This window comes from Achroia grisella, unplaced genomic scaffold (genome assembly GCF_030625045.1).
Source record: "Achroia grisella isolate CSIRO2021 unplaced genomic scaffold, CSIRO_AGI_Agris_v1 utg1920, whole genome shotgun sequence".
NCBI classification, from domain to species: Eukaryota; Metazoa; Arthropoda; class Insecta; order Lepidoptera; family Pyralidae; genus Achroia; species Achroia grisella.
Window position 1 is genome coordinate 432,884 of NW_026712695.1, and position 27,207 is coordinate 460,090.

The 27,207-nt window shown below is 30.8% G+C and overlaps 1 protein-coding gene across 1 annotated transcript; it reads left to right on the forward strand.

Moving 5' to 3' along the window:
- The first annotated feature begins 257 nt into the window (after positions 1-257).
- LOC131841782 (alanine--glyoxylate aminotransferase 2-like) lies at positions 258-9,364 on the forward strand. The gene is made up of 10 exons (XM_059190108.1): positions 258-349; positions 425-503; positions 1,436-1,554; positions 3,112-3,346; positions 4,381-4,474; positions 4,960-5,174; positions 6,817-7,036; positions 7,524-7,768; positions 8,220-8,394; positions 8,647-9,364. The coding sequence occupies exons 2-10, from the start codon at positions 442-444 to the stop codon at positions 8,728-8,730; spliced, it is 1,449 nt and encodes a 482-aa protein (XP_059046091.1). The 5' UTR covers positions 258-349; positions 425-441; the 3' UTR covers positions 8,731-9,364.
- The last annotated feature ends 17,843 nt before the right edge of the window (positions 9,365-27,207 follow it).

The following is a 27,207-nucleotide window of genomic DNA, read 5'->3' on the forward strand; positions in this document are numbered from 1 at the left end:
CCACATTTTTTAATACAACATTTCAGATTGTAATTCAGCTGTATTACCTACCCTTAATGACCATGCGTGTGCCGTGTGCCCCATAGCATGCTGTCACCGGCCGCGTGGTCGCTGACATGCCGTGATGCGTGCTTATCAGCTCCGATAACACTATTACGGATGCTTTTGTTTTTATTGGAGTTGCGGAGGGCGCGCCTCTGCCCGCCTCTATAAAATAGACTAACTGCCAACGTAATGCAGCATTCTTTGCTCGTTCTTTGGTCGTGACGCGTCACGTCACACGCTTCCTTTCAGCGTAACACGCCCCCAACATCATCCATTCATATTATAGTATTCTATTTATAAATTGGTAAGTATCTGTTTATAGTTATAGTGAATTATTTGTGTGTAAATTTAGTTATGTATTTTAATTTATTGCTTTCAGACAATTAATCAAATAAAATGGCTTATCTACAATCATTGCCCAAATCTGAAACTATAAGGCTCCGGGAGAAACACGTTGGGTGAGTATATGTTATGATTTAGGTTTTTAATTTTTCTAATTAGGTATTCCAGCGATTTCTTTCTCGATATCCATGATTAAACTATTTTTTAAATATTTATATCCCCGGACAGCGATTCGTGTTCTTGCTAAAATGTCCTATTGGTATTACTTTAATAACATTGTTATTGACATTTTATGGTATTTCACACTATATAAATTACAATTTTAATCAAGTTAAAACTTAGTAAATGAGATTAATTAATTGAAACTATAATTAAAGTAGGTTTATAAATTAAATTCCGAGAGTTATTTTTTAAGTCTTCTATTATCTAGTTTTGAATTAGCTACCGTCAAATTTCATTATAATCAGTCCAATCACTTTTGTGAGATACTAACACAACCGGAAAAATACACAAAGGGGGAAAAATTTGCAGTAAACTATCATTTTTGGTTTAATATACCATGTGCTATGTAGTATTAGTTTTTAATATAATACGTGTAAAGTATATATACATGTATCTAAACTTATAAATAAGTTTACAATTTATCTTTCGGCTTCAGGTGGGTCAATTGGTTCAGTAGTTTATCAATGAAAACAACAAGCAAAAATTATTGTGTATTATTTACTTTTTTTATATTGACATTTTGGTCTGTCTGTCTGTTTGTTCCAGCTACTCTCTGTAATGGCTGAACCGATTTTAACGGGATACTTTTGGCAGGTAGCTGATATAATAAGGAGTAACTTAGGCTAATTTTATTTTAGAAAAATAAGTTAATTCCACGCGGGCAAAGTCGCGGAAACGCTAGTTATTAATACAATTAAGCGGATCGCATATGTTTATATTTATTATCCACTTTAAAAGAGATCAGCCCTGGAAATGCAACCTGAAATGATGTTGATGATGATAATTATAATAATATTATTAAAATGTCTATTTTGCCTACTTTTAGAGCGGCGTGCCAATTATTCTTCCGATCATCACCCCTGAAAATTGTGCGTGGTGTCGCTCAGTTTATGTACGATGAAACAGGCGAGCGATATCTGGATTGCATCAATAATGTAGCTCATGGTATGTGTAGATAATTTCCATATATATTATACATCGAATACATAGAATACACCCAGACAAATACAAATAATCATACCCATAAAACATTGACGTTTGAACAGTGCGGGGAATCGAATCTGCGATCATCAGAACTAAACTATAAACATAAAAATGGTTCAGAGTTTGTGGGGATAGCCCGTTTGTAAAATATTAAATATTATCACGCATAAAGCACTTTTTCTAACAAGTAGGTACTTTCCTGCTTTTTATCACAATAAATTACAATGATACTACATACATACTAAAATTATAAATATGGAAAAGCAAGTCTTCCTGTTTTTTTCCTTTCAGCCGTATAGTCGTACCATACGGCTGAACGAATTCAAATGAAATTTGTTGTAAAGCTAATCTACCATGTATCACGAGGACAGACATAAGTTATCTTTTACCTAAAATAATCAGACGAAGTCGCGGTTAACAGCTAGCATTATCAATATATTGTTTTTGCGACAAGGGATAGAATGTTTACATATACCTTTGAAATGAGATAATTAAGAACATTCAGTGAATGGCCGACGAAAACTTTTACGTGATCACTAAAAAGGTTTAGAAATTGGAATAACTAATATAATATTATTTATAATGTCCCTTTTAAATGTTTAATAAATTGCTCACAATTTATGGCAATTTTTTAAATATATATGCACCGCCAACAATTATTCTTCGGAGTACCTATGGTTGACTGGTAGAAAATACCGCATGGTGTTAAGTATGCTAAATGTGCAATTACGTATTGTTTCTTGTCGCTATCATTTTATTCGATGATCTATGATCCTATACATGTATGATTTAATTACACTTTAAATGTAAAGGGTACTGTAATTGGCTAGACAAGTTGTTCTATTAATTGCATGAATGTACCTACATGCTGACACGAAACCTTTACGTGCATCATTATCTTCAAGACGTCCAATGTCCGTGTCCTACTTACGTTTAAATGTAAACTAAGCGTTTTATTCTTGGACTTACATACATAATACATTTTTTTAATGGATGCTAATGGAATGGTGCATCCGCTTTCACTAACAACGGGCCACCAGTAGTGGGTGATAAGATGAACATGAGGTTAGGTCAGTGAGCCCAACATGGCAAATTCATTAAGAATTTATCACGATGATTTCCAGGGGAACCGTGTGGAGATCATCCTGACATGGTGCATTGCTAGTAATGGCTTTATCAGTCCACATTACTAGCAGTCCCCTTCCTCCATATATAATATATTGTGGTTAGACTTTATCTATATCTAAATTCCATGTGAAAAATAGATTAATGTTTTTCTTATATCATTAATTTAAAAATTGTTACAACAGATGTTAATTAAATATAACTATATAACTGGCATTATTCGAAGTAGAATTTTTGTACATTATTCAATATTCTCGTTAACTTTTCATTGATGATTCTTTTTCACATTTCTATAATACTCTTATACAAAATTCGGCATGACTGAAGCAAGTTTTTCTTCTATATCTTGTTTTGCGAACATTTGAATTATATTTGTTGTTTATTTGTCCATAGTTGGCCATTGTCATCCACACGTTGTCGAAGCTGGCAGAAACCAAATGTCTCTTATATCAACAAACAATCGTTATCTACATGATGAACTGGTTATCCTCGCTGAGAGACTGGTGCAGACATTCCCTGACCCACTGTCTGTTTGTTTTTTTGTCAACTCTGGATCAGAGGCAAACGACTTAGCGCTGAGATTGGCAAGGATTTATACTAAGAACAAAGATATTGTAACGTTGGACCAGTAAGTATTTATTGATTTTATTGCATTATTTAATAAGATCGGTTTTGGGGATTTCGGTTGTAACTGTATGAGAGAGAGATAGCTGAAAGATGAAAGCGTTGGCCAAAAAATTAATACTTTTTGTGTTATATTTGTAAATTAGTGTATTTAGGAATGTTTTTAGAAAGGACGGCTCGTGAAGGGAAATGTCAATCGCTCGGAAATCGTATTTTCAGTTAATTTTAATTGAATAAGTTGTTTCAGCAAATAACAAATTTAAGTTTTGATTTACATTTTCATTCCAAGAACCTGTCTGTAAAAATAATAAGAAAGATGAGTTTACATACAAATGTCATTACAACAAATTTGATATTAATAAAAATGAGTACAATGTTCAATGTAATTATTCTTGACAATATGTTTCCTCCTAATGATGTATGTACTGTACACCCATCTTGTCAATAGTAAACATTTCATTATGTGTCTTAATTTGAGTGGATGTAGATAAGGAACCATGTTAATAACCTCGGAAAAGCTTAAAATTTAGGAATATTTTTAACTTCTTAAATAAGGAGAGACCCGTGCTTAACATTAGTACGTATGGATTGTTATGATTGTGAATGTATTATAATGTGTTAATATTTGTCTACACATTTTTTTCACTCTCTTGCTGTAGGTAGAAAGTTATAAATTATGAATCAGTCCGCGTAATGCAATGTTAATACTTTAAAAAATCTATTTGTTCTGATATTCGGGCATACACGTGTGTTGATATGGTAGATCTTATCTGCGTCCAATTAAGTATAAAAGTAGATAGAAAATAATGAGTTTACCAAACAGAACCCCAAATTTAGAATTTCTCAGCATAATTGTTATGTTGAAATCTTTTTCTCAATATATTTAAAACGTTCCTCAATACATAAGACATATACTTCATAGTAAAATTTCGTGAGCCAACAATTATTGTGTGAAATTACAATGAGTGCGTTTCTTCCGTCGTTACTTCGAGGATCTCGAAGTGTTTTTAGGGTGCTACTAGCGCCTGTTTGTTACAGCGCTTATCATGGTCACCTTACGTCTATGATCGATGTCTCTCCATACAAACTGAACCTACCCGGAGGCCCCGAGAAGCCAGAGTGGGTTCATGTGGTAAGTTAGTCACGTATTCGATGTCCGCACGTGGGTCCGCACCTTAACTTGGTCCCATTATATTCATAGGAATAAAAGAACGTATAATTTAATATTGGCAACACAGATTTGTCAAATTTTATTTCTATTAAATAATAGTTACATTCAATATACATACATATATGTGAACATAAATCACATTTTCCCTTTAAAACGTGCGTATAAATTTTTTAATCATTCAATGGTAAAAATCCTACAGATTTTTAATTGTTATAGTATTAACTGTTTTATCGTCCATTAGGCATGCGACATAGTATGGTAGGTATAGAATTAATTTATTATTTCTATAATCACTGGAGATACAAATCGTATAAAAATATAGCGAAATATTTAAACTTTGAATTATAACTAAAATACAATAAATGTAAATAGATTAAAAATCAAATATATTTTCTTTTAATTTTAAGGGATTGAATAGTCAATTAATTTTATTTAAATTCTCACAGGCCCCTGTTCCTGATGTATACAGAGGAAAATACATATACCCAAATGACTCTCAGTCAGAAGAGGAGTTAGGTGAAATGTATGCGGATGAAGTTGGCAAGATATGCAAAGATATTGTCAAGAAAAATGGTGGCGTTTGTGCCTTCATAGCAGAGAGTTTACAGAGCTGCGGTGGACAAATCATACCTCCCGAAGGATACTTGAAACGAGTATATGAGTAAGTATATCTATTTTTTTATTTGTATATATATTACATTTGGTTCATTTTTTCCAAATTTACACTATTTTGTTGTCTGATTTTTTATACAATTAATCTAATAAATACATGCCTAAAAATCTCGAATCATAGTGTTTGTAGGTCAAAGAAAGTGTGCCGTGTCAGCTAGTAATAAACAGGATACAATAATGAATTCAAATAGTTATAAACACAATTCCATACTTTTGAGGCTCACCTAAATATAATTATAGTAAATTTCTTTAGTAAATCTGTGTTCCTAGACTTACTTGAATGACATTATTTACGTAGATATCACAATTATCAAACTTTAAAATACGCAGTATTGTAGATTGTAGTAATAATGTCACGAAACTTAATTAAGAAGATAATATACCTATCACTTTGCGAGTTTATAATAACATCATCAGCCAGACGGAAAAGTTTATTATCTGCCAAATACACATAAACAACCTAACTAGTTTCAACTGGTAAAAACTTTCATCTATTTACGGTAGAATCATTGATAACATTGTTTAATAATATAATGTATATTTTGCCCATTTATAGATGTTATTTGTTATCAGATTCTGTTTTATAATTATGCAAATTTACCTACGTACCCAATATCAATAAAGACTTACACTTATTACTTCATTTGTATTATATATCTCAGTTATCAATTGAGTGATATGGGTTAGTCGAGATTGTACATTGTAACCTCTTTTATATAATTAAAGCGGCAAACAAGCTGACTGAAACATAATGACTACATACATGAACAGCATCTACAAATATCAGGTCATCATGTCACGTTCGTAATATTCGTGCGTTGCAAATCTCGAGGACTAAGATGTCATGCCTCTTATCCTGTTATTTTATTGCCTCACTTCTTCCGAAGCACAGCTTACAAAGCAAGCTACGACGCGACGGTTAAATAGATAAACAGAGGTTATAGATTTAGAGTAGGTTTTATTTTATGACTTAGCAGCTGTTTCTCCCAGCAGAACCATTAGAGAAATTACATTAAGAGGGTGGTCTAGAACGACAGTCTCTATTTCCTATTTATTTTCAGCCATCCTTGCTATACTTTTACAAGATATCTTCCACAAAATTGCGTTTACGGATTTCAATGATTCTCTTTGCTCGTGTCGACAGTGTTTTTTATGGAACAATATACGAGTTGTTATATTGAATACCATCTAATTGTTTCTGTATTTAGATGTGTAATAAAAACACTAATCAAAGCCATAAATAACTATATTTGGTAGAAAACTAAAATGATAATAACGAGTAGGTGATAAATATACCTTATTTAAAATATTTATGTTAGAGTTTTATTTGAACTTCGTAAGCATTTAGTTATTGATTAGTTGGTCACTGATAATTACTGACTAGTGTGTTTTTCTTAGTAAGTACCTATAATTAATATACGTATGTACATTATAGTTTTATTTACAGCTTAAGTAGTTATATAAATTCTAACCATTCTTGTGCACTAACGTATTATGCCTGTTTATCCCGTGATTTCTCTATCATACCTCACATTTCTCCTATTTTTATTATTATATAGAAACATGAAATGCCTAATGTAAGGTAATATTTTAAGAATTTTAATTAAAGCAAATAATGTATTGATTTCTAGACAAGTTCGAGAGGCATCAGGCATATGTATTGCTGACGAAGTCCAAGTGGGCTTCGGTCGTGTTGGCACTCACATGTGGGCATTCGAGACTCAAGATGTGGTACCCGACATCGTGACCGTAGGGAAACCAATGGGCAATGGTCACCCGGTGGCTGCAGTCATCACAACACCAGAAATTGCCAAGAGTTTTGCTGACACCGGCGTAGAATACTTCAATACGGTAAGTTTCCATAATTGTTTGCAAATTCAATTAACATAAAACCGTAAATTCTTGAAACAAATAGAACGTGACTTTGTTAGAAGGGGCTGTGTTAAATAGTAGCTACTGTTGTGTATAGAAATGGGACAAATGAAGTTATACGACTTTGTGTTGATAAATCAAATCTTGAAAGTAATTGTATCTACGTAATAAACATGTTTATCACTATAAATTCAAATAGACAAGGGTTTTTGTGGTCAACATAATACTCAAACTTAACACATTATAATGTGTATATTCTATTTCAATGGGTTAAGTTTAATCATAGTTAATTAGTTTATCAAGCAACTTAAACCATAATATGGTTCTTAATAATTTAATTAAGATATAGCTGCTATATTTACTTTGACATAAAAACATAATTTTATGTAACATGTAATGTGATGCAAACACAAATTAAGGCGTTTAAATATAGTTCTAATATTATAACATTAAAAATAATTTTCAGTACGGAGGTAATCCGGTTTCGTGCGCCATCGCGAATGCAGTTCTCGATGTCATAGAAGAAGAGCGCCTTCTAGAACGTGCAACCCGTGTTGGCAGCTACTTGCTAGCTCGCTGCAATGATCTCAAGTTAAAGCATAGGCTTATTGGCGATGTGCGGGGTAGGGGACTATTTGTGGGAGTGGAGCTAGTTACAGATAGAGAGGCCAGAACACCAGCTACAGCAGAAGCGAAGCATATTATTAACAGGTATGTTAAGAGGCTTGAGAAAAAGCAAAGCAAACATTTAAATCTCCTTGAAAACAGAGATTGAAAAGATGAAACAGAATTATACAATACATAAGAATGATAAGAACTAAATATAATATTATTGTATTAAATTATTGTGCAACATATATTTTATCATAATCATATGATTTTTATAATATCAAGTAGGTATGGTGTAACTGGTAGGATGCGAGAAGGTCTTCCGGATTAGTTTGTTTTAGTATCAATAATTTCCATAGAATGTTTGTCAGTTAAATTTAAATTAACAAAATTTTGGCGTCGAAATATTTGGTCGCACATAAATTAGCTAGCTATCTAGGTCAAATAGATAAAAAAAAATATGAAGGGTAAGAGTTATTACCTTGTAGTATTTATATATATAATATATACGTATACCGTAAGTACCTATACTAAATCATATATGTTCTGTTAGAATGCGAGAAGAAAAGATCCTGATTAGTCGCGACGGACCTGACAGTAATGTGCTCAAGTTTAAACCACCAATGGTATTCAGTACTCAAGATGCTGACCGCCTGGTTGATACGTTAGACAGAGTGCTGGCTGAGCTGGATGGTAATAGAATCCCAGTCACAAATCTTAAACTTGAGGTGAGTGAATATTCGGTTTCGTAAATCCATCTGTCTTACATAAGGTGTGTTTAGATTAGCAGAACAAAGCATAGTCAGAGTCAGAACAGTTTTAGTCTTCTTTAATTTTAATGAACGTATATTATAAGATGCAAATTTATATTATAAAACCGACTAAAGAATAATTTTTATCATAATGATTCGTAGATTTTCTGCTATTATTTATATTTTATGTAAGAATAATTATTAATTTGTTATTATAATCTGTTTCAGGTGTTGGTTACGCCTATAACCGAAGATATGTCACGAAGTGATGCAATCGCAAATAAAAATATACAGAGCATTAAAAGTTCATGACTTTCTCACTATTAATTAGAAGTCCAATAAGTATTATCAACAATAACATTGTAAATATAGATATAGGTATTTTTGTAAATATTTCACTAAACAACTTTATTTTAAGATTAGTAATAAGTACATATTCTTACATTAAATTGTAATTACACCATTGTGTATAAGTAATAATTCAAATCTCGTAGTAATTGATATTTGAATGTAATAAAGTTTTAAATTTTATTATAGAACAAACTATGATATGACAACAATTCGATGATTAGTAATTTTATGAAATAAATAAAATCATAATCCTATAATATAACGTGAGGAGTATTTCGTCACTTTAGCTGTTAGTAAAATGTTGGCTACGTTGATGCCGAGACTTTCGTTAGTCTAAATATAGACACTACAGATGGGAAGGAACGCTGTAGGTTACTTTATTGGTAGAACAGCGGCTTGATTACGTAATGCAAATACTGTAATTTTCATGCGAAACAAATTGAAATTGACTGTTTTGTAATTAGTATGAATCATTTGACAGCTGCAGTTATAAAATGAATTGTTTTTTTTATTTGAGTAAACGTAAAATTGTATTTTTATGTTATGAATGATAATTGTTAATTAACCTGCTGACCTACATTTTTTTCTCTATTTTGTATTATAATATCATTATCATATACAATATACATTGTGACTATCCTCATGTGCAATTAATAAAACGAATGTTCCTTTTAAAGACCATTATTTATTTTTGTTAATAACAACGGTTTTTATTACTGAAGTAAAAGTTTAAATTACAATTACCAATAACACAAGTTGAAAGTAGTTATGAAGGAGTAATTAACCAAGAGATGAAGTCATTGCCACTCAATTATATCTACCTATACTATAAGGGACTTGATGTAAGTCAGATATGACAGTTTAATTAAAACACTACTACTGTGTCTTCAAAGTATTTACCACAAGTCCAAGTTTTATATCTAATTCCCTTATGACATTATAAACTACGTTTAAGTCTATACCTAAATAATGTAAAAAAGTACTTACACTAGATAGTAATCTGCTTTAATCAAATCTATTATTTTTATTACGTTGTACTTAATAATCCTACTATGCTATTTATGTCTAAGGTGAAAGGCTTTCGTATCTTGTAACTTCACTGCTTCATGTCATCATCCAGAACACAGGTTGGCTCTAAAGAGATATTTTATAATTAGGTATAGTTTAAAAAAATACAAAGCTGCTGTTTTTAAGGCTCCCCCAAAAAACTTTTAGGAATCGGTGGTTTCACTTTGTTCAATTTGTTCAATTGGGTCTTTTTATATTCAGCAGATTCAGGACAATGGGAACATTTGCGATAGTTAGCAGTGTGTGCTCCATCACAATTCACACATTTTGGCGGCTGTTTGTTTCGATCTCTTGTACACTTACTGGACATATGGTCTCCGGCGCATTTTACGCACTTGACTAGTCCATGACAATAACGCTGAGAGTGACCCCACTTTTGGCAACGATGACACTGCTTTGCTTTTGAAAATGGAGGCTCCAATGTCACCTCATGCTCTGAAACCTTTTTCAATTTCAACAACTTTTGCCCTTCAATATTGTAGGGTACGACCGCTAACACTAACATAGGGAAATGCTTTTTCGTATTCTTCAGTACCTTGGTGTGCATTTTGTGAACTCTTAGGACAGGAACAGATTCAGACTTCAAGGCTTCTTTCAGTTTATTTAAGTCGGTATCTTCAGGAAGGCCTCTTATGACCACTCTCATTTTCTTCTTTTCCGGATGGCCAAATGTGTGGTAGGGCAGTTCATTAGTTTCTATGTAATGTATGAGCAATTTATGGTCATCAAAGGAACCACATAATAATTTAGTGAAATTGCATCCGTACATTGGATGGTAAAGCCTAACTCCTAACTTTATTATGTTTTGAGCATGTTTAGAAAAATTAACACCACTATGCAAGAATATTGCGGGCACATTATTGATTCTAGGTTTCGGCCATCTACTTAGAAGCACTTTATTTATTTCAGTATCAAAAACAAGGGTATAAGGCTCTGTTTCTTTACTTGTGGTTGGTAGTGGAAGTTGTGGTCTCCCGGCAATTGGTGACGTAATGTGGCACTTTTTCACAGCCCCAGTAAGTTTCTCCACTTTCTTTTTTTGACGTTTCGGTGGCATTTTAACTGAAAACAATGAATTAAAAATGAAAACGTTACGTGATATATTTTATTTCTTTTTGTTACAATATTATACTAATCTATGATTTTTGCATAGATATCCCGCCAAAATAGCTGTCAAACGTAGAACATTAGGTATTGTAAATTATGTATTGCCTATTGTTTATTCGTACCTATTGTAATTAATCCACAATATATAATTAGTTATTACATCAGTATTAATATTGATATCAATATTATTTGAATATTAAAATTAAAGTCACCCTTGTCGTATTAATATTAATACACAAATGATTCACAACACTTATAAAATAAATAACATTTTTCAATAGTAATTAATTCACGAGTGAAGTCCCACCAAAATAGCTGTCAAACGCAAAACATTATTGTAAATTATTTATTCGTCTAATATGTACCTATTGTAATGAATCCACAATATATATAATTAGTTAGTACATTAGGATTAATATTGATATAAATATTAATAAGACAAAATTACAGTTACCCTTGTCTTACTAATATTAATACACGAATCACTTACAACTTATAAAAAAAATAACATTTTACAATAGTAATAAATTCACTTCATTCGTACCTAGTATTGATACCACTACTAGCAGGAATACTTAACACGATGAATGTAAGCATCTACTGGATGCGAGTGTGGTCACTATTTGAGACAATAATAGCAATAGAACTTTTTGATTGGCGGTAGAAGTAATATAGTTTAGTAGGGTAGATGGATTACGTATTATGTATTTTAGTTAACTAATATTTATATTTAACGAAAGAAATTACGTTCTTTTATATGTATGATTATAAACGTGTATAACTTATATGAATAATATCAAGATTTTTCAACATCCGATAATTACTTAAAACTGTTTGATCAAGAGATTTTAATTTTTACTTTATATCATAACAGTACTGACTTTTCAATGGGCTTCGATTCTACATGGAATGAGTTGGTTTAGTTAGCTGGGTGGTTCTACATGAAACTGAAATGATTTTATTTATAGAATCGTCGTTAATCGGGTTAAAATTAGTGAGTGTCAACACGGGAGTAAACTGTATAGGATGTAAAAATATTCATTTAAATTTGTTTATTTTGTCGAAAATACTAATAAAATTCGCGTAAAATTTTGATAGTTTAATACCCAGATTGTTCAATACCCAAACTGAGAACCTTTAGGTATTTGGATACCTATTGAAAAAGGCTTATATTACGTTTGGGAAATATTTTGAAAGGCGAACCATCTCAAAATATTTACGGAAAGGTCTAATAAATAATACTACATCATACATCACATTATAGTATGTATGTAATCTGTATGTATGTAAAAGAAAAGTGTAACATTCTGTTACTTAAGAAAAAGATAAGAACATGCTTGGTTTTGTATCGTAGGAGGTACACTTGCTCAAAAGGTATACGATACTAACATCGCGTCGCGTCGCCAGCTACGTTATATGATGGATACAAAAAATCCACAACGAAGTTTTGATGCCAGATTTAACAATAGATCTACTCCCGTTCCTATATTATGTCCGACACAATTGCACAATACACTTTTTTATTCTTATGGAATCACGTTGGCGTGTTTCTTTTAACTTTTTTTTACAAGATCTCAAAACATAGGTGCGCAGCCGGTCGCAGCACGTGCGCAAACTTGCCACCAGCCGTTACATCAATCTTATCTACCTTTGTGTCTTAAGTAACTTCTTCATATATTGCACCAATACGAATTTGCGCTTTATACTTTCATAGTATAGTTGAAATTCGTTTGGCAAGTTACGGCGTTTGGGATTTTTTGGTTAATGGTATTTTTGACGTGGTACCCTCAGCTGTAGACAATGAAGGTATTCACTGTCTGGACAATGCGAGGAGGTCCCCGTTTTGCACCGATTAGCCGGATTTATTTAACGGTCTCGATCTCAAGGAAGACGTTGCAGACACCGCGACATTTAAGATTGGGGAATAGTAGATAGATATATAACGGCCAACGGGTAACGGTTATAAAAAGACGAGTACTTTTGTGTAATGATAACGGTTATTTGTATTAGGTGATTTTTAAGATTTGATATTGCAGCTTCTTTTGTATTAATTTAGATTAGAGAAAAGTGAGGATATATTAATGTTAAAAATAAATATAGGCTATCGATAAAATTAGTTAATAATAGAAATACTTAGATGAATATGAATGCCTACAAGAGAAAGTAATTAATAATTACTAATTACATAATCTGCTTTTTAAATTTAGTCATCATAAGTATAGACCTATTTGATATCTAATGTTAAATTATTATTATATCTTATATTGTCAAGTCAACGTACATTATAATTGTTTGTTCGTCTGTAATTACAGGACACTGTAATTATATTTGACGTAGGCAGTTAGGTATATTGAAACACACGATATTTACTTAAACCTAAATATGTAGGATACCGTACATTATTAGCGTACTCAAGCTCATATAATGTAAACCACTTTATACATGGATTTGATTTTAGGACGTGTCAAGGGAAATGGTGTGGTGACATCGGTATAGAACAAAACACGCGTGACGTCACACACGGGAGAGCGTGCCAAACGCAAGGCAAACCACTTTCGTTAATCGTTTCCTAACATAAATGACTCCTCTATCACTTTATTATTCATGTCTATTCCTAAATTGAGGGCGTTAAAACTAAGTCACTACAGTTAAGGTTTCACTTAATTGAATCTCTTTGGTAACGAAACGAGCTACAGTAACATAACAATGTAATATAGCTATGTACTATGTAGCTAGTATATGTAATAATATATACATATATCTGATAGAAGCCAGACTTGGAACTGTTATTATTTGTTTATGTCATTCTTTTTATTAATTTTATTTTACTTTTTATCATTCAGTTGCGTGCAACATAAATGTAATATTGCTGTTATTGCCAAATAATAAACTATCATCATCGTCGATCATATGATAGCTAGATATAACTATGAGATTTAGGTACTGAAAATTTTATGAACTCGTACAATTTTAGGCACTAAAATAACAATTCATAAGTTAATGAATAATTTATGTAACAGTAGTATTGGAAGTAATGACATCAATGTATTGGTGTGTTATTCATTAAAATTCTAATATTGTGAGAGATTTAAGTGATTAAACAGTGGTACGAACCGATATAATGATTTGTAGTTCGCCATTAGTGATCATAGAGTTGTACAATCGTGTGAAAATACTGTATATGCGGGTGGCACGTGCCATGCGGTCTTCTATTATATGGGTCCCATACACAGGCACACTTATATAATTCCCATCCACATCCATTTATGATATTTTAGTCTATGTACCATATCATAAAAATACAGATAAACATAAGTATATATTCTAAGTTGTCGAAGTGTAATCAATATTCGAAGTATGGTAATTTTTTACTACGCTAATACCATATAGTTTTTTTTTATACCACGTAAGTGGCAAACATGCATACGGCCCATCTGATGGTAATCTGTTATCATGGCCTATGGAGAATAAATGAGTATTCATCGGAGCTAATACTCCAATTTAAAAAAATATTTCATTAACTAAAAAGATCGTTTTTCTAGACAACGATCTAACATATGTTATGTATTATTTATATTTGAACTCTGGCAAAGTTTGTATGAGATTCTAGAGATATGTATGTAATTAAACAATTTGCCTGGCTACACACAACAATTAGCAATGCTGACAATACTTTGTATATATTTAGTTTATATTCACATATTTGGAGTAGGTATAAGTCAGTCTCTGGTGTGTAGTTCACATCGCCTGACAGACAGCTAGCGACTGCTCCGAGTCTCGGCTGACATATTGCTCTAAACGTTTACGATCCCCAACATTTATATTCCGATCCCGAACTCTCGATCGCAGATAATGCTTTTACAATAACGACCCCAAGATGACGACGAATTCGATTTCAATACGGGTGCCATCTTTTTACATTCCTATTTATTATGATAATTGTATATTGTCGATTCCTAAGTTTGAATTTTAAATATATGTAAAGCAATCGAAGATCACTTAAAGATTACTAACAATGGGAAATTAAATATGTAACGGTTGACCTTTGGATGCATTGGAATCAGGAATTAATTCCTTTTTTATGAGCAAAGCCTAAAAAATATGGATTTCTATTTTATAGTGTACTTTTTTCGAGTTTATTTAATGATTATAAATATTCTATAAAATATGCCAGATAGTTAAAGAAGTTTGTCAAATCTACTGGATTATTTTGTTTTAAACAGGTTTTCTGTTATAAAAAGGAATACGTAAGATACGTATTCGTTTTTATAACAAAAGAAAACAGTAGCTGTTTTGTTTTAAACTTTGTCTTCTTTTTTATCTTTCTCTGTCTGTTTATATAACAAATCTCTAAGGTCAAGTAATGTAAAACTTCAATACTTATTAATACAGTAAATGAATATGATATAATGCCGAAAGTTATAACGCAATCTCATTTTATCACACTAAACAATTAGTTTCTACACGTATATGTATTGAGTCTCCAGGTGGTTAATAAAACCAAACTGCAAGTTCACGTTGCGCATCTTGCTACTTTTCCCACGGTATATGGCTCTTCCTGTTGTAGCTGTTTTTTGCAAATAAAGGATGGCAAGATAGTAACAATATATTTACATATCATTCTGACTACCTGTATTAAGTGATGTTGCCCGGGTTATAGTGTTAATCTAGAATATTGTATTCGTTATTGTGCGTGAAAGAGTAACAAATATCATAATTTATGAACTTTCACCTTTATGATATTACTGGCAGCTGGATTAGGTATATAAAGGGATTACCCTATGTGTACGAAGTCGATATGCTATTACTCAGATCGGCTACGTACAGTGGTACCGTATAAACTATATATCTAAATCTAACTATATTATACAGATGAAATATTTGATTTTTTTGTTTATAATGGATAAGAACTCAAAAAACGTGTAATATATTTTAAAAACATTTATCATCTATGGAAAGCTACATTTAGAGAATGTGGCATAACCTTACATGCTCTTTATAGTAACCCTTCATAGAAAATATAATTGCTTACACACAACTACATCATCAACATCATCATCATCATCATATCATCATCATCATCACACATTACATATAAAGAGTTAAAAATAATTATAATAAAGACAAAAAGTAACGCGACGAAATTATTAAGAATTACTATTTCAGAATTAAAATAATATTTACTCTTCGACTGAAATTGAACTGATGAGTTTCGGGTGTAAAATCTAGAATCTGTCGAACCCTACATAGAGATTAATTTAATATTGGGATGTCAAACAACAAACTATAATATAGACTATATAAAGTACCTACGTAGGAATGATTTAGACAATATTATTTTGTTTATATAGGCAATATTTATTATTTTAAATTCTTGAAGGTTATTTTAGGTTCACCTTGCTTTATATTTTGAGGTGGAACATACGTAGATAATAAACATACACATTTCAGGCGAAAACTGATTTAACTTTTGTTTCATATAGTAATTCTAAAAGAATACAACAAAGGCTTTAAAGGTAAGTATTTTAATTTATATGACTACGTACCTTATTATTATAACAAGGTAACTAACTATGTACATACACGTACATACAAAAAATATTATTAGATACTAAGATCATAGCATACAGTACATGAGTATTAATATATATAAACTGAGTAATATTCATATCTAATTTATATTTTAGGGAATTTATTGTTGGTTTCAGTTTATATTATTTGTTATTATGTATTAATATTTTTAGTGAGTTTATTTTTTAAGATTCTTATGTATAGACAAAAGAAAACAGGTACTGACTTGTTTATATTTTGTAGTAGTAACGAGTATTCTTACATACCCGTCTTATTTTATCGTCTAGCGGTTTAACTCATTGCATCACCCACCGATGGTCGCCGGTTCTATTTTCACACAGCACTAATTTGTATGCATGGGTAGGATATTAGTCTGGGTCTATTTTATCTGTGTCGTTTAACTATTTAAAAGAAATAGTATAATTGTCACCACCCATAGCTTATTGTTTAGTTTGGGTTAAGTATAAGTATTAATTTATCCATTAATAAATATCAATTTATCAAGTTTATAAATGCTACAGAATAATACAGATATTGTGGTAGTACAGTAACCAATAGTTGCGTGATTTAACGAAATTCAGTAGGGTTTTGTGTAACATAAATGCTATGTATAGTACCGGTCTAGGGGAATATATCAGAGGAAATAGTACGTCTCAATATGCAATAAAATCGGGAAACGTATGCGACCTCAGATCCGGGAGGATTTTTCGAGAGCACACCTGAACTAGATTACTGTATCCATGCTATAAAAAACCTACGTTCAATCGGGTACCAATGTAGGGGCGAATTTGAAAAGGACCCTCAGGTTATTGCTTGCCTTCGGTAGTATATCAAACGGTGGAACCGATGCGCGTTTCGTTCTCATTTGCATAAACAGTTTCGCACAGAACCCTTGAGAACTGGAACTGCGATGTTTTATACGTGTTGATAACATTTTGACACAATTCTATGTGTACAAGTTTCAGTTCCCTAGATACATGTACGTATAAAAAGTATAATGATTAAACGAAATTCAACGTTAGCATTCGTTAAAAGTTTAATAATATGCTATATAATTTAAGTTACCGTATGTAGCCTGTTTTGCTTCTATACTGTTAGATGGGTCATATAACAAATTACAAGGAAGATGTTTAGATAAATATATAAGTTAAATTATAAAGCGAGTTTAGTTTAGTAGTTAATTATCATTATAAAATATGGTACGATATTTTAGGTAAAAATTTATTGTTACTATTTGAATATGTACGAACAAAACAATTGTAATTACTTTTTGTTCCTTGAACTCTTATATGTATATGAACAATAAAACAAAAATTCCATGTCTATTACAATAATAGACCACATAGTAGAGTTTGGGTTTAGTTTCGTGTGACGTGTTTTGGTGTTGTGACCTTGTTTTACTCGCTTAATATTGGAAGCTTAAAGCTTAACTATACCTTACCGTAGTACTTACGTTCTTTGCAATGTTTCCGTTGTTGGCACGACCTGAATCCGCTTTTGTCCCATATGAAAAGAACTGGGGCCAGAAAGGGAATGTACGCGTGAATAATTGAGGAGCGGCGCTCCGGCGGAGCTCTGAGAAATCTTAACAGAATTCATAGGAAAGCGGTCGAGAGTTGCACGTGCGGACCCCTCGAAACACCTATAATATAGTGGGGGAATTTATTATTATCCAATACAATAGCTTCATACCGTCATTTTCTGTGATTTTATGTATAAGTACATATAAGATCATGGAATTATTTTCTGGATGTAGGTAACTATTTATATTACGCCATTAATAATTATAATTCTATATAACAGGTTGCCTGGCATTTGGAAAGCAATATTTGTTTTTATAGACACCAATAAACAGAATAGAAAACACTGTGAACTTTTTCAGATACCTCAGGCTCTAATATCCTTCGTGAGGACTAAAGTATAGTCTAGGACTAGTATTCTCGTAATTTCTAGTCATATAATTCATACTTACTCTTCAAGTCTCTCGGAACAAAGCAATTGAGTTATAGGTATTCGATGGCACAGCTGCTTAGAAGCAGATAAAAACACATAGTTAGCAAAGTCGTGCGGATATTCTAGCAGGGTCAACTGAAATTATTTATTTATAATGAAAAAAATCTAATAAAATGATGATGTAATATGTATATAACGGTAACAATAGAATGAACTGCAAATTTGGTGAAAATAATTTAAGTGTAGATATTTTTAATGATAGATTTCAAATTAGGATTATATAGTTTAAAAAACATACAATTTTTTTTCATAGATATTTTTAATGATAGATTTCAAATTAGGATTATATAGTTTAAAAAACATACAATTTTTTTTTCATAAATATTTTAAACTGCTTTTAAAGTTAAAAATTTTAAATGCAGTTTAATTTATTTCTTTCTAAGCATTACAGAATATTTTCTTAAAGTTTGTTGGCATTAAAAACTATGTCAGTTACCATTTATAAGTAAGTTATTCCTTCATTGTTCTCTTTTCTCATAATATTCAAAATATACTATACTAGTAAATATATACATTATACATGTATGTATATATTTACTAGTAGATATAGTATATTTCGTAGATAATTACAGGTAAATGAATTGAATGATTGATGTTTATTACCCTCTCATTAATAGGATAGGTATTATCAATAAATCCGCTTGTCCATCATATTTGGTACTAATGTAAGCAAGTGTTATGTAATATTAACAGCTATTCGAAATGCTACTCAATTATTGAACAATCTTGATTACAGTACGGTCTGCTATTGCTTCGAATGTACCTATTATTAATTGTTAAGTGCTCAATGTATTTCAAGCTGATCGAATGTTTTAACTGTATTATTTACCTTCTCGTGTAAGAATATTTAGTAATTTCAATAATTATTTCATGTAATTGGCACATTACCATTCCCATTTATGTATTTCAAAAAGGGGGTTTCAATTTAATTGAATTATTTTATGCGAAATGATATATGCATAATAATCGATTATACTATATCAACACATTTTGTATATTATGTACCTATATTAAAATTCTTACGATTTTTTTTAATTTTGGTAAGAAAGTACTGAACTTCTTTCTACTGTATCTGTGTCCGTATATAAGAAAGGTGTTTCAATTCGCACAAGTCAATTACTATTTTAAATCATCACAAGAAATAAGCACGATAAATGATTGTTATATTGTGGCCACAATATAACAATAATTTATTGTGCCCCGTATAAATGCAATGATTTTTTGAACATGACTAAACTGAACAAGTACATGACTGAACCATAAATTCAGGGGATGTTAGCGATTTCCCTCACCATACAAGTATGAATATTATAACACATACATAATAGAACCTGTGACAAAGGAAATGCTAATGACAACAATGTTGTCGTGGTATTTGCCACCTAATTGGACTCTTTTGTTAGATATGTTGGAAGTTCCTTAATTGATTTCTCCTCAAAAGCTACTCGTATGTAGCTACTAGCTATGTAGGTATATTCTGTTCATAGAATATAAATTGTATTCCTTACTTAAAGTCGTGTAATATCGGCATTGTGTAAATTTTCAATTACTTAATTGAAAAGTCTTTTCATGATTGTAGCTAGATGATGTAATGTAATATAATTCTAAATTAAATATCATGGAAAATATTACTTTATTGTACTTGTACTTATGTTGGTAAAAGAATAACTCATTATCTTCTTACTTGTTATTTAAATTCTTATTAAATTTCTAATTTTCTAATTTATTTCAGATAAGTAATATACTATAGTATAGTATTAATATAAAAAGATTTAATAACAAACTCAGTTTGGTTTTGTTAACTAACATAAATCATTTTGTTTAATTTCCAATAGTTTGTTATGCTACGTTCGTGGAACTGCCAGACAGACGGCTAATGAAACGTGCACGCTATTGTCTATGAAAATTGTCTTTAGACACGGCAAATAAAAATGGGAATTAAAACCGTTACTTAAACGCAGTAGGTAGGTTTAGTTAAAATCCTGAAGTTTAGGTTCGTCTTTGTATTGATGTTTTCTATATGTGATAGATTTTCTGTTTTATTTTAATCGTTTGTACAGAAACAGCGCAACTGTAACACTTTCTGTAACTGTATCGCTTTGCTTGATTATGGTTATCAATATATTTTTTAATAGACCACAAAATAAAGGTCGAAAAGGTGTGTATTTTATTTAATACTGTTACGGAAGGACTATATTAAGGCTGGTTAAAAAGAGACATAAGGTTCCTAGGTGAGGTAAAATAAGTGTAATCTAATCTAATGTTAGCTCGCTAGCAAAAATATAAAGACAATCAATATGGCAAAAAAAACAAACGGTATATAAAAACAGACCGTCACGATATAAAATTCAAATATATATAAAAAACATAAAAACTATCAAAAAGGTTACCATCGGCAACAAATACTGTTACAATACAATATTCCTATTTATTTAATCAATTATAATTATTAAATAAATAGGAATATTGTATTAATATATTAATTTATTTATTTCAATAGATATTATTCTTTATTTTAAATGGCTGCCAGTAATTTTTATCGGTGATTTTCACCACTGGTTTGTTTTCAACACAGCTGGATTTTGTACCTATAGTTTTATTAAAAATTTTCAATAAATTGTAATTAAATTCCTTTAAGTTTTAACATTGGTATATTATAATTTAATAAAGATAGCAAATCAATCGATCATTAACAAAGGAATGTACTATTATCTTATCTGTGGTAAGGGTTTCATTAATATAAAGAGAGCATCAGTTAGAGCACCAATATATATTATAATTTTAAATTTCTTCTGATTTGCGCGTATTTTTCGGTGTCTAGTACTAAAGTATGATAGGTTATACAAGTTTTGTTTAGCTTACGGCCACGGTTTTGTGAAATGAAATTGTTACATATATTATTTTTATTTGCAGTGATTATGCCAATGAGAAATTATTTAATCTCCAAATTAAATACACATTTAAATATGATAACATAAAATTTATCAAAATCATTAAAAATTTACATGTCAATAAATTTCATTAAAAAGTAACATGTAAGCTACATTCTATGTCAACCTTTTGAGGTAATGTAAATGTACACATTATACGAAATATAGTCAAATTTCCCTTTGGGACAAGTATTCGTATATATCTTCGTCAACCCGAGCAACTTATTCATGCAGGCAAATAATTTGTTTGTACATAGCAACGTCCCAGTGGATATACAGACACGCCTGTCTCTACATAATAGCTGTAGGTAAATGTGAGGAAATCCTTGGATGAACTGGCCTTTTGTGTGCGAACGAACAATCACTGGCAGTCTTGCTTTCTCTGGTACGCATAGGAAATTGCGTTTCGACTCAATATCAATATGACTTGGAAAATATTTAATAGCTACCTTTAAGAAAATAATATTATTTATTTGTCTATAATTCTAGGAAAAAGTCCGTTATATTTTTAATATGACCAATGTTACAGATTTGGATGAAACGATTACAATACAGATAGATCATATATTCAAATGTATAAAAAATATAAATTTTATAGATTATTAAAAATCAATATCATTTAAATAAATAATATTGATTCAAATAAAGCAATTGCACGCAAAGCCACATCTATTATAATTACTATTTCTTAACTTATTTAGTTACGAAAACGAAAAATTAATTTAAACCTTTTCTGACGTTGCTTTTACTTTTAGATAATCATATGGAATATCCAAAATAAACAAAATGTGATTATTTTCTGTAATGTAATGTAAATACAGAATTATTTTCACAAATTGATATGTGTCTTTCAGTTGTACTTTTACTACCACAATTATTGTATAGTAATTGTGGTAGTAAAATTATATTTCCTCTATCATCTTTAGTATGCTGTCCAAATGATTACTTGTTCAAATACAAAATATCTGCTTTTCAATGTGGTGATAAAATCAAAATTCTAGAACCAGAAACTTACGCGCATATGTGATTCAAAAATTAATCCCAGTGGAAATATACGGAATAGATAGGGAGCAAATGGCCGCTCCGGCCTCGCGCCGATTGGTTTGGGTTTCCTAGACGCAGTACACCAACACAATGAAAATATAGAATGATTTTTCGGCGAGAAACAAAGAACGTTTTGTTCCGATTTGCTTGCGACTCTACGCCACGAATGTGGAACAACAAAAAATCTTGGAGCAGTCTTTATTGATTGGTTTTGTAATCTTGTTAGTCAAGTCATTACTATTGTTGGGTTAACCAATGTAAATGTAATTATTGGTCATCGATATTTATCTAACAACCACATTAATTAATACTTTTACGAATTACTCATTCGAAGCATTTAATTTAAAAGCTTATACTCCATTTACGTAAACAAAATGACGTAATTAATCCTTATTTAATGTCCGTGTCAATATATAAAGATATGCTTATGTAATATTATATGTATACTGTAAATTCGTAAAATTTTGGACTTCATTATAAAGTGCATTACGGTCTTAAAGAAAACATGGAAGATACAAGTCTAATGTGTATAATGTGTATCTCTCTCGTTTACATTGCTAAAACAGAAAAGTTACTTACACATGTAACATTTATACTGCGTAATTATGTACGATATCACACGTGTACAGCATAAAATAAATATAAACAGAGGTCTAATATGCTTTTTACAGACGACGGAAAGATGGCGCCTTCGATGCTGAATATACGTACGAAGGTGAAGACAGTAATTAAACTCTTGGGTGTTCGTTAAAATGGAATTTTGTTTTCCAATTATATTCAAATGTTATCCCCTTTTCCCGACATGCTTACTGTTACGCAGTTTTAAATTAGACGAAAAAGTTATGTTAATGTTAATATAAAGTGTTTATAGTATATTCTACACTAATTAAAGTATGTTTTACTAGGTGTAGAAAAAACTATCGTTTAATACGGTGGTTAACCTACTTCCGGTCTGTTCTTATAGGAACAGAAAAGACGGGGTAATATGTGGTTACCATTGCTGCACCGAATATAAATATAAGCAACCCTTTTTTTTGCTTTATAAATTAAAGACCTCATTATTTTAAGCAGCGCACGTTCTTCAGTAGCTCTGAAAAGATCTTTTGTTCGGTAACAAACACTCGGTAAGTCAATCGACGGAGCTTTGTGAACCTCGCAAATTAATGACTCGCGAGAGCCAGCGTATTTACGAGTATATGAGTAGTATTGGATTTTCATTTTGTTGACGCCCATGTTTTTTATATAGTATAACTTTCATTATATATTTATATAGATATATAATTACAAAAAATACTTTCTATTTATAGCTTTTCCGCCGTGTTCTTCAGATTAAATGAAGGTAAAAGCAGGAACGCAAAAACCTACTTTTGTATACCTAGAATTATATTGCTTTTTTAAACCCATGCTGATAAGTAATTAGACGCTATGTGATGCACTAATACTAGTGTGTACCAGCGTGCTATATATGGCGCATAAGAAAATTGTGTTTATATATGTGTGAAATCCAGGGAGTTCATTAAGGGAACAATATAACTAGTATTAAAATTGTTTTTGCATATGGACAATTATTATTATTACAATGCGTTCGAAATAACGGTACATAGCGTGTGAAATTTAGGAACCCTCGTGTAAAATAAAATCACACGATTATCACATTTAATTCAACTTCACTTACGATTGCGCAAGTTCCCACCGGGTGAGATTTCTCCCCTAAACGACTACAGGTAAATACTGATAGAAAGCAAGACGTTCGAGGGGTTAAAATCAATGCGAACAAAGAAAAGGGTCTCATTGTGTGCGCATACGCAAGGAGTCCACGTGCGTAATAGCTCCCACGGTCGAGCGGGGAGGATTTTTGGGAGCCATACCTATATAAGGGCGCTCAAACTATCGATAGATCACTTCCAAATCTAAAGAGCTACAGTAAACAACGCCGGGGCCCGACCGTTAGTCGGGACCCCGGGCCGTGATATATTAAATAATTTAAGTTCAAAAGTTAAATAATACTTCTAGCCAACTGAAGTTATTAGTGAGGAATCTTATCATATAAGAGTAACAGTTAGATTCAGCAATCCATCAGTTGTTGGAGTTCTTATTGGCGACATCTTCAGTTCATCTGGTAAGTTTTTTTGTTACTATTAAATCATTGTTTTTTTTATATTTTTCGATGACTATATTTTAGATAAGTCATAAGATTGGTCTAAAAAATTTATGTCATAATTGAAGTTAATATATAATGACAAATATATTGTTTGCTTAATTTTGCTTGCTTAATGTATCTGTATCAAATTTAAAAACATATATCTCAGGGTTCAATATTATACAGTTACATATTACTAGTCAAATATGCAAAATGAATGACTAAATTTAGATATCTTTTGGAATGTTTGTTTCTTATACTAATGTAATATTTGTTTTTGTTACAGATGTATACATGTAAATATGAAAAAAACCGATAGAGAAAAAAGTTAAGTACAAATTAATACTGCTAGTGATTATCACCGGAGTTCTGCTACAAAAGTAACTATCCTGTGAAAACTTAGGACTATGAGGACATCAAAAATAATCATAGCTGCGAAAGGAGAAAAATATCCAGGTGATCTAAACTTTCCCAAAGATAGTTTAAGGTATTAGATTTTCATTTAAGTTCATAGGTGTAGAACGTAGATATTAAAGTAATAATAGTGTTCGATTTTGTAATTGAAACTCATGCGACTAATAATGTAATTTACAATAGGAAGTACCATTATTTGAAGTTAAGAGCTGTTTGGTTCAAATCTGCACAACTTTGGATAATGAGTGCCTTAATGACAACTGTTTGTTAAAATGTTTTTAGTTACCAGTAGTGTTCTTGTTTTCAATGTTACGTTATTTGTTTTGGCATCTTGTTACTGTTTTTAATTTGTTATAACTAAACCCAAAAAATGATAAATATCTCGGTATGCATAAAATTTACAAACAATTTTGCTGTTCAGTTTGTAAATATTTTTAACGTTATATTTAAATTAATGTTACAGTGCATTAAGTTTTCACTATCCTTTTATATATTGATTAAGTTTTGCAAATTAACCGTTAACCTACAGTGTTCAGTTAAGTTTGTCAGTTTATTTGTTATCACCTTTTCAAGAGAAAAAAAAAATCAGTTAAGTTTATTCATCTATCATTCAAACATCATCTAACTAATGTCAAGTTACGTTTTGTTTTGTATTTAAGTGTTGTTGATTTTTTGTTTTGAAAATTGAACTCCAGCTGGCCTGGTAATTCAGTTGTATGCTCTTTTATGAAGTTTTGTGTTTTAATTGATTACAAATCCGTGTTATTCTTGATTTAATTGTTTTGAATAGTTGATTTTTTGTTTTGTTACTTTCATTACTATAAACAGCTCTGTAACACTACTTCTAAATATTTGTTTTAGCTAAAACCATTCAGATAGTCTCCGTTATGTCATTTCAGAGCCAACTAAAGGAAATTGTTGTTTTATGTTTGATGATTTGTTGAATTGGCCGTTAAAAATAGTTGAATTTTTGTTTTGTTTTTGAATACTAAGAAACTACATTTATCAACCACGAACACCTTCTGAAACTATACTTTCAATAAAATATATAGGTACCTTCAGAACATAATTCTTTACCTGTATTTTTCTTAAAACTTCATTATAATTAATTTACGTTCCCTTAGATTTCACTGAATATTTGTCGATTGTGTTGTTAATCTCGAAACACGATGTGCCTTAGCTTAAAGTGCCTGATTTATTTTCATAATATCTTTGTGCCAAATGTCTTCTGTTAGGGTTTTTATTGAAAAACCTTATCAGGATTCAGTATTTTTTTCGTATATCATAATTCAATTTACGGGTTTGTAATATTTACTATGTTACCTTTAAAAAATGATAAACAATAACTTTATTATCATCCTATACTTTACATATATATTAAGCTGACTTACATGATATTACGATAAAAATGTTTTTGTTATTGTTATTCAAGCCTAATAATTATTTTGTCCCTTTTATTATTCTGATTATCACTCTATTTATTTAAATATGTTACATTTTAATATTAATATTATCATAATTTAAGCTTAAATACTTTGCATGTAAGGTCCACTGATATAACTGACACTGGTTATGTATAATGAACTGGTAAACGTCATTAGTTGTCAATCATTATATTATTCGATAATTATAAATTTTGTAAAGTTAATGATATTTCTATTGTTTGAATATTCAATTCGGAATAAAATTGTCATCATGTTAAAACAATATTATTGTTAATTATATACAGAATACCGAAATGTACAAACAATATGACTATAGGGACAAAATAGTAATTATGCGTCAACTCATTATGTTGCTTCAACGTTAATAGTAAGGCTGTTTGTTATTGTTGCGTAGTTTTAAGCGTTGAATTGTTGTTAAGTTTTGTGATATTGTTGTTATTAATTCATATGGCTGTGTTTGTTAATTTTATGTTAAGTTTTCGTTTAAACCTTTTGATTGTTCATTGTTTTCCGTCATTAAGGCCACTAACAAACCCCGTAAAATACAATGCTGTAATAAACTTTTTAATATTTAGATTAAGTATTTTTTTGTAATTGATAGGATAAAACTGAAGCTTTGTATAAAATTAACAAATAGGTTAAGATAATTTATTAGGGATGTCTGATAGTTGTGTATGTGTGACAGTGTGTAATAAAAAATACACTA

Coding starts and splice junctions, on each gene's coding strand:
- LOC131841782 (XM_059190108.1), top strand. CDS start 442: ATGGCTTATCTACAATCATTGCCCAAATCTGAAACTATAAGGCTCCGG. Junction 7,037..7,523: donor GCGTAGAATACTTCAATACG/GTAAGTTTCCAT, acceptor AATAATTTTCAG/TACGGAGGTAATCCGGTTTC. Junction 7,769..8,219: donor GCGAAGCATATTATTAACAG/GTATGTTAAGAG, acceptor ATGTTCTGTTAG/AATGCGAGAAGAAAAGATCC.